Source organism: Nicotiana tomentosiformis, chromosome 9 (assembly GCF_000390325.3).
Source record: "Nicotiana tomentosiformis chromosome 9, ASM39032v3, whole genome shotgun sequence".
NCBI lineage: Eukaryota > Viridiplantae > Streptophyta > Magnoliopsida > Solanales > Solanaceae > Nicotiana > Nicotiana tomentosiformis.
This window is the reverse complement of record NC_090820.1, coordinates 109,662,439-109,676,720: the sequence shown is the minus strand read 5'-3', so window position 1 is coordinate 109,676,720 and position 14,282 is coordinate 109,662,439. Positions and strand designations below refer to the sequence as shown.

Here is a 14,282-nt window from a genome sequence, read left to right as displayed (position 1 = left end):
ACAGAAATGAATATTAATTTAAAGATGACCTTTTCGGGTCATCACAATAATTGCGCTTAAGTGTAGACAAATCACTAATATTGTAACTATATATAGTAAGTTACTTTACGAGCCAACTTAGTATATCAGTATCAATAAGAACGACTTAAATATATTGACTCTTTTGTAATCCGATATTAGATACATCAAGTTATTTTTAATAGTAAATATATACAGCTGTCTACTAATTGGTCATTGGTTAATTGTGTATTTGTAACTATAAAAATTACTTCTTCCCTTAAGCGTGAACAAATTGCGTATTATTCAAGAGAATAAAGTTGAAGTTATACTTTTTCCTTCACATTATTCAAGATAATTTTAAATTTTGCTTATTCTAAATTTTTTTACTTGATCTCAGGAAGCCGTTCATACTTGCAGACAAGAAAGCGATGATAAGAAGACATATTTATCATAAAGTTTGTTATCTTTTGCAGCCTGAAAGCTCAAAATGTCTTATTAATTTCTCATGTGCGTGCGAACGACGTTGTCATTATTTATTCATATATACATAATGTACAAGTCTCTCTTTTTTACTTTTTAATATTAGTTTTTGTTTCACTTGGATCTTCTAAGATTAAGAACTTTTACGACATCCTATCAAAACTTTAACAATAGATTTGTGTTCTTTATAAAACAATGATTTTATTCAAGTCTCTTTTGTGATTTAATACGATTTTCAGATCCAATGGATTAGCAGTTTTTCATAGAATTTGCAATTTCTTTTTCTTATTAAACTAGGTGTATCTATTAATCCTAAGATAAGGATGTCTTTACAATCAATCACCATAAATGGAATTTTTAACTTTTTAGTCCCATAATCCCATTAATGTAGAAGTAATTGAATTTACAGTTTAGTTATATAATTTTATTTGAACTAGCTTATTAATTCACCTCTTTATAATGTTATTGTTAATGTGATGCTTCAATTAAATTTGAATATTGATGTTACTCAGTTTTTTAAAAGTTGAGTACCAATATTAGGTTCTCTAGTAATGAAATTTTTTGCTTTTCGCGTGAGATATGGTGGAGATATTTTAACGAATTTGATTTTATAAATTTAAGAACTTTTTGGTATATGCAATTTGTGTCCATCTTTGTTATATTTAATATTTTCCTTCTCAATTTAAGATTCATTTTTCTATTGATGTTAATGCATTTCCAAAAAACATTATTCATAAAATCTGAAAGTTTTTCTCTTTTAGTTACATTCAGGCTTACTTCGGTAAGCACATTAAAATATTCTCTAATACAAGTTAAATTTCAAATCTAGTTACAGTGCATGCATGTTGAGAGTCTGATTTCATTATTGTTATTCATTTAAAATTTATTTTTCAAATTAAATTTCAAATTATATTCAAGGTAATTTTATTATACTGATGTTAATACTTGTTAAGGATCTCTTTATGTTTAAAATTTGAAAAACTTTGGTATAGATTTATATCTTTCCTAATTATATTTTACTCTTGTCTACGAGCACTCAGTGAATTTCCATATGTACATTAATAGAATTTCTACTTTTTAAGTTAAATGGTAAATTTATTTCTGTTTGTACAATTAGAGAATTTGATTTAGTTGCTATAACAAAATTTGGAAGACCTTGGTATGTAAATGATGTTCCATCAAATTATGTTCACAATTGTTAATTACTATTTTGTAAATTTCATTAACTATATTAAAATCATTTACCTTTTTAACTTAAAATTCAGATTTGATTGATGTTACTAATATGCAATCATGCATATTTTGACTATCAATAATTTAAATTTTCTACTATAATTTTCAAAATGCTGAAAATATTACTTCCAATTGCAATTTGGTTAGAAATTCCATTACCATAATGAAGAAATTCTTAATTCTTGTATATAAATACTCATAATACTTCATTTCTTATAAGCACATTCTTGAAAACAATTGAGCAGTAGACTTTATTTTATATCTTTTAGCAATGGAGGATAAGAAGATTACGGGGCGCCAAAAGATTCTCACGAATCCTAGTGTAGAAATAAGTGACAATGCACAAGTTATTGCTAGTCATGCTCGAAACAATATCAACCAAAGCATCAATATGCTTAAAGAATATGATACAAGAGAAAAAGCTGCGATTGATCAAATGATTTTACTGGACCAAATTAATGAGACTAGAGAAATTGGCTGGTGGGAGTCAATTGACAAACTCAATGCAGATGAAGTGGCCAAGTTTGAAGCTTGGTTAAATGGCACTGTTTTTAAACTGAAGAGCCGTTTGGAGCGGCTAGAAAATGAAGCTTCATCCTCATCGCGAACCCCTCCCGAGAATGCAAATAACGCACCTAGTGCGTCCTGAATGAATCATATCAAGATATCAAAAAAAACAAATATGAAATTTTAAATTTATATTATTGGTATATGCTTTTATTTTCTTGTTTTTGTTTTTAGTATTTTGTTTCAATGATGGTATGTGTTGCATGTACTCCCGATGAATTCTATTAATGATTTTATATTATATCTTTTAGTATATGTTATCTCTTATATGTTAAACTTCTTAATATTGTTTTTTATATGTATCTGTAATACCTTAATCTCTTAGTGTGTATTAAATTATATTTGAAGCACGTCATGTCAAAATGGTCATATGAAAATGATGTTCTAAGGCGTAAGTAATGAATGACTACTGCCGGGGAATAAGAAAACTCAAAAAAAAGGGGGGATTTTGGGGGGGGGGGGGAGGGGGGGGGAGACATATGTATAAATAAATAAAAACTCAAATACAAATGGTATAACTCTTTAAGGAAAAAATAAGAGTTTGATCACGATACTCGAAGAAACTTTTTAGTAAGTCTCAAAGTCTTGTTTTCAACAATTCTAATAGTTCGTAACAATTGGTATCAGAGCAAGGTTCGAATTTTTACATATAATCTAGGGTTAAGATGTTTTCACCGTCTTCAACAAAGAACGAAGTAGAGAAATTTGACGGGGGTTCTAGTTTCTGTCTTTGGAAGATTAGGATAAAATCGTCCCTGGTGTTACAAGGGTTATGGAAGGCAATTGATGAGGATTTTCCTGAAGAGATGATAGAGACAACGAAGGCAGGCCTGAAGGAGAGGGCTTTGAGTGCGATTTTCATGAGCGTTACAGATAACGTTCTTCGGGAAATTGCTGAAGAAACTTCTGCAACAATAGCATGGAAGAATCTGTATTCTAAGAAATTGCTAACAAACCATCTCTACTTGAAAAAGAGGTGATACAATCTCTGTATGAACGAAGGTACACTTGTTAAAACTCACCTTGATGAGTTTAATTCAATTATAATGGACCTGAAGAACGTGGATATCAAAATTGAGAGTGAAGATCAAACCTTAATTGTGTTATGTTCTTTACTACTATCTTATGATACTTTTGCCGATACGCTACTATATGGGAAAGACAACATTTCACCGGAAGATGTTAGTAATGCACTTGTGATGATCCAAAAGGTCATCTTTAAATTTAATAATTATTTCTGTGTTCTAAGACTTCAAATAGCACTATTCATCATTCCTCGACTTGCGTGCATAATCCGTATAATTTTTCGGAAAGTTTTTATATGAAAAATTGATTAAAATGTGAAACAGAGTTTTAAAACTTAATTAAGTTGACTTTGGTCAACATTATCAGCAAACGGACCCATATCAGTATTTTGACAGTTTCGGTAGGTCCGTATCGTGATTTGGGATTTAGGCGTATGCCCGAAATTAATTTGGAGGTCCCTACCTCAAGTTATGGCCATTTAATGGAAACTAATAATTTAAAGGCTAAAGATTTCCAAAGTTTGACCACGGATTTGACTTTTTTTATATCGGACACGGATTGAGATTCCGGGAATTTGAATAGCTCTGTTATGTCATTTATGACTTATGTGCCAAATTTGAAGTCATTCTGGATTCGTTTAATATGTTTTGGCACGAGGTTTGCAAAGTAAAAAGTTTGAAAAAAAACCAAAAGTTTGAATCGAGGTATGAATTATAATTTCGATGTTGTTTGACATGACTTTAGACCCCGAGTAAGTCCGTATTATGTTACGGGACTTGTTGGTAAATTCGAACGGGGTCCCGAGTACCCCGAGTATGATTCGGATCAAAATCGGATCAAATTGTGGACTTAAGCAAATTCTGGAATTCGCTGCTTCTGGTGTGTTTGCTTCTACGAAGTCTTGGCCGCAGAAGCGTGAAGTCCATCGCAGAAGTGGAAGAAGAGGAGCTGGGCAAGAAGCGGCAGAAGCGGAAAACTGGACGCTTCTGCGAGTCCGCAAAAGCAGACATTTCGTCCGCGAAAGCGAAAAGCAGCGCAGAAGCGGCATTTTCAGTCGCAAAAGCGACGCCGCAGATGCGGCCATTTCATCGCAGAAGCGAAAATTGACAGAACATTAAGGGGCCAAAAATGACCATTTTTCTTCGTTTCTTTCGGGTTTTAAAACCTCGATTTTTGGACAATTTGAAGGAGTTTTTCAGAAGTTCTAACTGGGTAAGTATTCCATATCCTATAATGATTATATTTCATGAATCCATGTCTATATTCGTCATTTATTTCGGATTTAGATGAAAGAAATTGGAATTTTTGTAAAACTTTCCAAATACAAAAATATTAAGATTTAAATATTCATTTGACATCGGAATTTGATAATTTTTATATGGTTGGTCTCGTCTCGGAACGGGTATTCGGATTTCGTAAGTCTTTTCAAGTTTCGAGACGTGGGCCCCACTGATAATTTTTGAGATGAATTTCGGATTTTAATCCGGAAAATTAATAAATTCATATGGAATTAATTGCTACGATTTGTATTGAGTATATTGAATTGCTTATGACTAGATTTGAGGATTTCGAACACGAATTCGCGAGGCAAAGGTTTATTGGAATCTTGAGTTGGTTGCAAATCGAGGTAAGTGTCGTGGCTAACCTTGACTTGAGGGAATAGAACCCTTGAATTATTTGCTACGTGAATTTCATGTGTAACGATGTATAGGCAAGGTGACGAGTACCTATACTTTGTCAAATTAATTTTTTGCATAATTATTTAAACATCATAAATTATTTTAAGACACGAATTAATTTTTATAATAATTGTTTCTCTCATATTCCCTGTCAAATATTAATTCTTGAATTCCTGCAATAATTATTACATGCTTATTTGATTTATGTGTCTTAATTGCTACTTGAGATTTAGCATATTAAATATTAAATTGCCTATTTTCTTCCTGATTTTTATAATTAATTGCTACTTGTCATTATTTATTTCATAAATAAATTATAATTATTGTATGCCTTGATGCTTAATAGTTTCTCATTGAATGTGGTATTTATTGGAGTATTTTTATTACATTTAAGAGTTGTTAAATTATATTGCTGGAACGGGTTGCACGCCGCAATGGAAATGAAAATAAAAATATTGGGGGATCGGGTTGCACGCTGCAACAGATTTATTTAAAGTTTATATTGTTGGAGCGGGTTGCATGCCGCAACAGAATTTAATCGAAAGGTTAAATTGTTGGATCAGGTTGCACGCCGCAACAGATATTATTCTAAGTTTATATTGTTGGAGCGGGTTGCACGCCGTAATGAAAATAAATTGAGGAATTATGACTGCTGAATTGACTTCAATTATTGATATTATTTAACGGTCTTACTTCTATTCATGTTATTATTATTATTATTATTATTATTATTATTATTATTATTATTATTATTATTATTATTATTATTATTATTATTATTATTATTATTATTATTATTATTATTATTATTATTATTGTGTACATGTTAATGTAAGCTACCTGCCTTAGCCTCATCAATACTTCGTTGAGGTTAGGCTCGGCACTTACAGAGTACATGGGGTCGGTTGTACTCATACTTCACTCTGCACTTCTTGTGCAGATTTCGAAGTTGGTCCCAGCGGCATACCATAGATGTGCTCGGATTTCAGCTACCATAGGAAACTTGAGGTATAACTGCACAGCGTCCGCAGTTCTGAAGTCCCCTTCTACTTTATTTTAGCTGTGTGTTTTCTTTCAGACAACTTTATTTTATTCAGATCCTTATTTGTATTATTCTAGAAGCTCGTGCACTTGTGACTCCAGTTCTGGGGTGGTATTTAGACATCACGATTATTATGGATTATTCGCTTTATTTCAGACTTTATTTCCGTATTTGTTTCTTTGTTATTAATTAATTTTAAATTATATTAAAATGGCTAATTATATTCTAACGTTGGCTTGCCTAGCAAGTATAATATTAGGCGCCATCACGGTCTCGAAGGTGGGAATATCGGGTCGTGATAGTTGGTATCAGAGCACTAGGTTACATAGGTCTCACGAGTCATGAGTAAACTTAGTAGAGTCTGAAGGATCGTTACGGAGACATCTGTACTTATCTTTTAGAGGCAATAAAGTTTAGAAACAATATCACTTCTTTCTTATTCTATAGTGTGATCTTATTCTATCATCGATAATTGAACCATTTTATTCTTATTCTCTCGCAGATGGCGAGAACACGTAATACATCTACCAACGGACAGGGACCAGAGCTCGCGGTGGCAACTATGGCCAGGGGTAGAGGTCGAGGCCGAGGTTGTGCTAGAGCCCGAGACATAGGTAGAGCTCAGCCTAGATCTCAAGCAGCAGCACATGTTGTACAACCTTAGGTGGATCTTCAGGAGGAGGTTCCCGTTCAGACTGTACCGATTGGACCAGTTTAGGTCCCAGAAGGATTCATAGCTACTCCAGTACTTCAGGATGCTCTAGTCTGTTTGGTGAGCCTTATGGAGGGTGTGGCCTAGAATGGTACATTTCCAGTGGCACCAACCATCTCACAGGCTGGGGGAGGCACAAACTCCCACTACTCCGGCTCCGGAGCAGATGGCTCCCTAGTATCAGGCTCCAGCAGCCCCGCCAGTTGGGGTAGTTCAGTTAGTTATTGCGGCACAGGCCGGTGATAGGCCCGCCATGTCTTCTGAGGCCTTATTGAGACTGGATAAGTTTACTAAGCTCTTTCCAGTTCACTTCATACACCTTATGAGGACCCACGTGATTATCTTGACCGTTTCCATGAGGTATTGAGAAACATGGGTATAGTGGAGACCAATAGGGTCGATTTTGCTGTATTTCAAATGACGGGTTCCGCAAAGAGGTGGTGGAGAGATTATATGCTGACCAGACCAGTTGGATCGCCTGCATTGACCTGGGAGCAGTTCTCACAGCTATGTATGGAGAAGTTTCTCCCTATCACATTGAAAGAGGATTTCCGCAGGCAATTTGAGCGTCTACAACAGGGCATTATGACTGTTGCTCAGTATGAGACCCGTTTTGTGGATCTAGCCCGTCATGCTGTCCTTTTACTTCCTATTGAGAGAGAGAGAGTGAGGAGCTTTATTGATGGACTTACCTACCCTATTAGGCTTCAGATGGCCAAGGAAACCGGATGTGAGATTTCCTTTCAGGCGGATGATAATATTACGAGGAGGATCGAGATGGTTCTTGAACAAGAGAGAGGGCATGGGTCTCATAAGAGGCCTCGTCAGTTTGGTGGGTTCAGTGTTGCCTCATCTGGAGGCAGGGGTAATTTTGGTAGGGGTCATCCTCCTAGACCATTTCATTCAGCACTTCATGCATCTCACAGTGCTTCAGGGAGTCAAGGTCCTATTATGCCTTACTCTGGGCAACCATCATTTAGTGCACATTCAGCTCCTATCAAAGCACCACCACTCCAGAGTCACTACATCGGTTATCCGGCCTGTCCGGGTCAGCTTCAGCTTCAGCAGCCACGACATCATGATGGGTGTTATGAGTGTGGGAACATTGGTCACATCAGGAGGTATTGCCCTAGGTTGTCGAGTAACAGATCTCGGCAAGATTCTCGTGCCATCATACCGGCACCGGTTGCCTCACCGCCTGCTCTGCCAGCTAGAGGTGGAGGTCAGGCCATTAGAGGTGGAGGCCAACCAGTTAGAGGCCGTCCCAGAGATGCAGTTCAGAGTGATGGAGCCCAGCCCCAATTTTATGCTTTTCCAGCTAGGCCTGAGGCCGAGTCATCCGATGCCGTGATTACAGGTATTGTTCCAGTTTGCCATAGAGATTCTTCAGTTATATTTGATCCAGGATCCAATTATTCCTACGTGTCCTTCTATTTTGCTTCATATTTGGTTGTGCCTCGTGATTCTATGAGTGCTTCTGTGTGTGTATCTACACCGGTGGAAGACTCTGTTGTAGTAGACCATGTCTATCATTCGTGTGTGGTCACTATTGGTAGTCTTGAGACTAGTGTGGATCTTTTACTTCTTGATATGGTAGATTTTGATGTCATCTTGGGTATGGATTGGATATCACCTTATCATGCTTTATTGGATTGTCATGCCAAGACGGTGACCCTAGCCATGCCGGGGTTACCTCGGTTAGAGTGGAAAGGAACTCCTGGTCATTCTACCAGCAGGGTTATTTCTTATATGAAGGCTCGGCGTATGGTCGAGAAAGGATGTCCAGCCTATTTGGCTTATATTCGCGATCCTAGTGCGGATGTTCCTTCTATGGACTCAGTACCAGTTGTTCGTGAATTTCTAGAAGTATTTCCTTCAGATTTGCCAGGGATGCCACCCGACAGAGATATAGACTTCTGTTTTGATTTGGCTCCGGGCTCTCAACCAATTTCTATTCCACCATACCGTATGTCCCCGCTGGAATTGAAAGAATTGAAGGAGCAATTACAAAATTTTCTTGATCATGGATTTGTTAGACCCAATGTCTTGCCCTAGGGTGAACCAGTACTATTTGTAACAAAGAAAGATGGCTCTATGCGTATGTGTATAGATTATCGGCAGTTGAATAAGGTCACTATCAAAAACAAATATCCGTTGCCAGGAATTGATGACATATTTGATCAGCTTCAGGGTGCCAAGGTATTTTCGATGATCAATTTGAGGTCTGGTTACCATCAGTTGATGATTAGGGCATCTGATGTCCCTAAGATACCTTTTTGGACTCGGTATGGGCATTACGAATTTCTAGTGATGTCATTTGGGCAAACAAATGCCCTAATAGCATTTATGGATTTGATGAATCGGGTTTTCAAGCCTTATTTGGATTCCTTTGTGGTTGTGTTCATTGATGATATCTTGATTTACTCTAGCAGTCGAGAGGAGCATGAGCAACATCTTCGGATTGTGCTTCATACTTTAAAGAATAATCAGTTATATGCTAAATTTTCAAAATGCGAGTTTTGGTTAAACTCAATTGCCTTTTTGGGCATGCTATATCGGTTGAAGGCATAAAAATAGATTCTAAGAATATTGAGGCAGTTCAGAATCGACCAAGACCTACTTCAGCTACAGAGATCCGGAGTTTCCTAGGTTTGGAAGGATATTATCGCCGGTTTGTGGAGGGATTTTCGTCTATAGCATCTCCATTGACCAAATTGACCCAGAAGGGTGCCCCATTTGTATGGTCAGACGAGTGTGAGTTGAGCTTCCAGGAGCTCAAGACCGCTTTGACTATGACGCTAGTATTAGTATTACCCACAGGTTCAGGATCTTATACAGTGTATTGTGATACATCTCGCGTTGGGCTTGATGCAGTATTGATGCAAGATGGAAGGGTGATTATATTTTCCTGTCTAATTTGTATTCTGGACTGATGCTGTATTTTATTTTTAATTCCCTAGTAAATGCTCATGCACTTGTGATACCGGATTTTGGGAATGGTTGTGAATTGTTTAGAAATTTAGTTGCTAAAAATATTTATCATTTACTCTATGAGTTTTATCTTTATTATTTCATTGAAGAAATTTTGATTTCAAAAATACTAAATAGGTAATTAAGTGAAGTTTGTATTGTTGGCTTGCCTGACAGCGGTATCCGGCGCCATCACGACCTTAATGGATTTTGGGTCGTGACAGTTACATCCAGTCTTACTTCGGCAAGCACATTAAAATATTTTCTAATACAAGTTAAATTTCAAATCTAGTTGCAGTTAATGCATGTTGAGAGTCTGATTTCATTATTGTTATTCATTAAAAATTTAATATTCAAATTAAATTTCCAATTATATTCAAGGTAATTTCATTATATTGATGTTAATCCTTGTTAAGGATCTCTTTATGTTTAAAATTTAAAAAACTTTGATATAGTTTATATCTCTACTGATTATATTGACTCTGGTCTACGAGCACTCAATGAATTTCCATAAGTACATTGGTACAATTTCTTATTTTTAAGTTAAATGGTAAATTTATTTCTGTTTGTACAATTAGAGAATTTGATTTAGTTGCTATAAAAGATTTGGAAAACTTTGGTTCGTAAATGATGTTCCATCAAATGATGTTCACAATTGTTAATTACTATTTAGTAAATTTCATTAAGTATATTAAAACCATTTACCTTTTTAACTTAAAATTTCAGATTTGATTGATGTTACTGATATGCAAATCATATTTTAACTATCAATAATTTAAAGTTTCTACTATAATTTTCAACATGATGAAAATATTACTTCCAATTGCAATAGTTAGTAAGAAATTCAATTGCCTTTATGAAGAAATTCTTGGCATATGTGTATAAATACTCATGGTATTCTAATTCTTGTAAGTAACATTTCTTGAAAACTATTTATCAATAGACATTATTTTATATATTCTAGCAATGGAGGATAAGAATACTACAAGGCGCCAAAAGATTCTCACGAATCCTAGTGTAGAATTAAGTGACAATGCACAAGTTATTGCTAGTCATGCTCGAAACAATATCAACCAAAGCATCAATATGCTTAAAGAATATGATACAAGAGAAAAAGTTGCGATCGAGCAAATGCTTTTGCTTGACCAAATTAATGCGACTAGACAAATAGGTTGGTGGGAGTCTATTGACAAACTCAATGCAGACGAAGTGGCCAAATTTGAAGCTTGGTTGAATGGCACTGTCTTTAAACTGAAGAGCCATTTAGAGCGGCTAGAAAATGAAGTTTCATCCTCGTCACAAGTCTCTCCAGAGAATACAAATAATGCACCTAATGCTTCGTGAATGAATCATATCAAGATACCAAAAAAATATGAAATTTTAAGGCATGTTTTTTTTTGTTTTTTGTTTTTAGTATTTTGTTTCAATGATGGTATGTACTGCATGTACTCCCAATGATTTCTATTAATGATATTATATTAGTATGTCTTTTAGTATATGATGTCTCCTATATATACATTTCTTAATATTGTATTTCATATGTATTTGTAATATCTCGATCTCTCCGTGTGTATTCATAAGATTATATTTGAAGCATGTTATGTCAAAATGGTCATCTAGAAATGATGTTCTAAGGCTTAAGAAATGAATAAGTGTTGGGGAACAAGAAAAGGGAACTCGTAGCAGCTATCCTTTGGGTGCGCTCTAGGTAAATCTCAGTTCAATGTAATAGCTTGCAATCTACGCTAAAGAGGTAAACCCCACTAGACAAGCTCATGCAACGAGCTCGACCGAAAAAGCATGCAGGGGATTTCGAACCTGCGACCTTCTATTTGGGGATCTCCTGCTCAACCAACTCGGACACCCTTTCACATTTCGTCAGCTTCTATATGGTATGACGGAATAAAAATTCGAAAAATATTTTTTTGAAGTATGATCAACTTATTTTTCAAAAAGCTTTGTCACGATCATAAATTCCACCGGAGCCGTGATGACGCCTAACACTGCTTGCTAAGCAAGCCAACAACTAATATGCATAAGCAAAATTCAATAACGGTACTAAATAATCTCAAATGCGGAATAATATAAATCACTGAAATCTAAATGTCAATACAACTCAAATCCACCCCAAAATTTAGTGTCATCGAGTGCATGAACTTTATAAAGTGCTAAATACGAGATTTGAATCAAATACAATGTTATCCGAAAGACTAAATAGTGATAACATGAAATAAGGAATGGAACTTCAAGGTCTGTGTCACGACCCAAACTCCCTCCGTATAACGTCATGACGGCACCTAGTCTTTATGACTAGGTAAGCCTAACAAATTGTGAAAAATAATAAAACGAAAGTAAAACTTGGCAACTAACAGCAATGGATAAGTGAATAACTAGTAACAATATCGCTCGACATGTACAATAATCAATACTCTATAAATACACAGTCTTCCCAAAACCCGAAACATCATAAATCACAAGCTACAGAAGGAAACTAGAATCTCTATACACCAGAGTCTAACAAAAAAATATGGAAGGTAAATGACATAGGGGAGAATAGAGGAGGACTCCGAGGTCTGCAGATGCGACAGATATACCTTGAAGTCTCCGTACAGCAGCAAGCAGTCTCAGCTAATAGCGGGGCTGATAAGAAGTACCTGGATCTGCACACAAAATATGTGCAGAAGAGTAGCATGAGTACACCACAACGGTACCCAGTAAGTGCCAAGCCTGACCTCGGTCAAGTAGTGATGAGGTCAGGTCAGGCCCATGAGTATATAATAAATAAAGCAGGGGAATATAACAGTATATTAAGATACTGGAATTTAACAAAAGGAAAACACATCAAAAATAGCAGTACAACACAGGGGTAAACAGCAGGGGATCACCCGAGATAACGTATCGTAGTCCCAGAGTAAAGAAGCAAAGAGATGTCCCGAGGTACCGCCTCATAGTCTCAAAAGTAAATGTGCAGGGAGAACTTCTGAGGTACTGCCTCATAGTCTCAAAAGTAAATATGCACGGAGAACTCCAGAGGTACCGCCTCGTAGTCTCAAAAGTAAATATGCAGGGAGAACTCCCGAGGAACCGCCTCGTAGTCTCAAAAGTAAATATGCAGGGAGAACTCTCGAGGTACCGCCTCGTAGTCTCAAAGGTAAACACACTGTTCAAACCGATAAATATGACAGTTAACAGCATGATTTCTACAGTTATACTGATAAAGAACAAGAAAAAGCAAGAAAATCAACTAGGCATGCTTCACAGAGTTCAAATAAGCATTTAAAGCACGTAGACATGCGATATTAGCCTAAAAAGGATAACTACACATATTGCAATAGCTCAATTAAGAATGATAACAGACTAATACTCATTTAAACGGTATAACTCAAATTAAAGGATAAACATGTTACTACTCAGTAAAATAAATCGAGCTTTACAATAAATAGCTCGCGTACGTACTCGTCACCTCACGTACACGACGCTCACATATCACAATAGTACCAAATCCTAAGGGGATTTTCCCCATACAAGGTTAGGCAAGCCACTTACCTCGAACCAAGCTCAATAAATCGGTAACGATGCCTTTTTCACGAATATCCGACTCTGAATTGCCCAAATCTAGTCAAAATCAATTACATACCATAAATACAACTATAAGAAACTAATCTAATTAATGAAATCAAAGCTAAAGCAAGAAATTAGAATATCGCCCTAAAAAGTCGACTCGGGCCCACGTCTCGGAATCGGGTAGAAGTAGATACGCTAATTCAATAGTTTTTGCTCAAAAAATGTAGTTGTATTAATAAAATTAATCAAATATGTTTATATATTAAATTTTAAAATTTAATTATTAGAATTTGAAGTAGTTGTTCTAAAATAGAACTCATAAAATTAAAATCTTAGTTCCACCTCTAATCGAGTGTGCTTGTCGGTTGTATGCTGAAGACAAATTAATTACGTACTTACTATAAAACAAGCTCCAAAATTCCAAGTATAAAATGATCGAAACCCCTAAATTAACATTCTAACTATGTTTGTGTAAGAAAAATGCAAAAAAGAAACTATTTTTGTGTATGAATTTTTAGGCATTTCGAAAGCAGAATTTATCGTTTTGAGTTAGATGATTAAACTGCATCTTTTGCTTGGCTTGTTCAAAGGTTTGTTCTTGTATATATGAATAAGTAGTAATTACAACTTTGCTTGTATGTAGATTTAGGTCCAGGGTTGTTCTTGTCTTATTCTGTCACGACTCAAAATTCCACCACAGGTATCGTGATGGCACCTAATCTCTAAGACTAGGTAAGCCGAATTCAAATACATTTTGAAGCCATTTTTTTTTCTTGAATTAAATAAGTAATCAAAACTAATAGCGGAACAATTAAAAATATATAACCTCCCAAGACTGGTAGTACTGAGTCACGAACTCTAGCTGAATACATGGAATGATTACGAGGACCAAATATACAATATTGTTTGATTAAAAATTAACAGTACAATGAATTGAACAGACTCCAAGTGACTGTGACGACCAAGCAGCTCTACCTTGAATCCTTACGTTCCCGCTTTAACTCTGCTC

General features: G+C 35.6%; 1 protein-coding gene across 1 annotated transcript; it reads left to right on the top strand.

Annotated features, from left to right (window-relative positions):
* The first annotated feature begins 7,111 nt into the window (after window positions 1–7,111).
* Window positions 7,112–11,053, top strand: LOC138899352 (uncharacterized). Its single transcript, XM_070185518.1, has 2 exons — window positions 7,112–7,604; window positions 10,674–11,053. The coding sequence occupies exons 1-2, from the start codon at window positions 7,112–7,114 to the stop codon at window positions 11,051–11,053; spliced, it is 873 nt and encodes a 290-aa protein (XP_070041619.1).
* The last annotated feature ends 3,229 nt before the right edge of the window (window positions 11,054–14,282 follow it).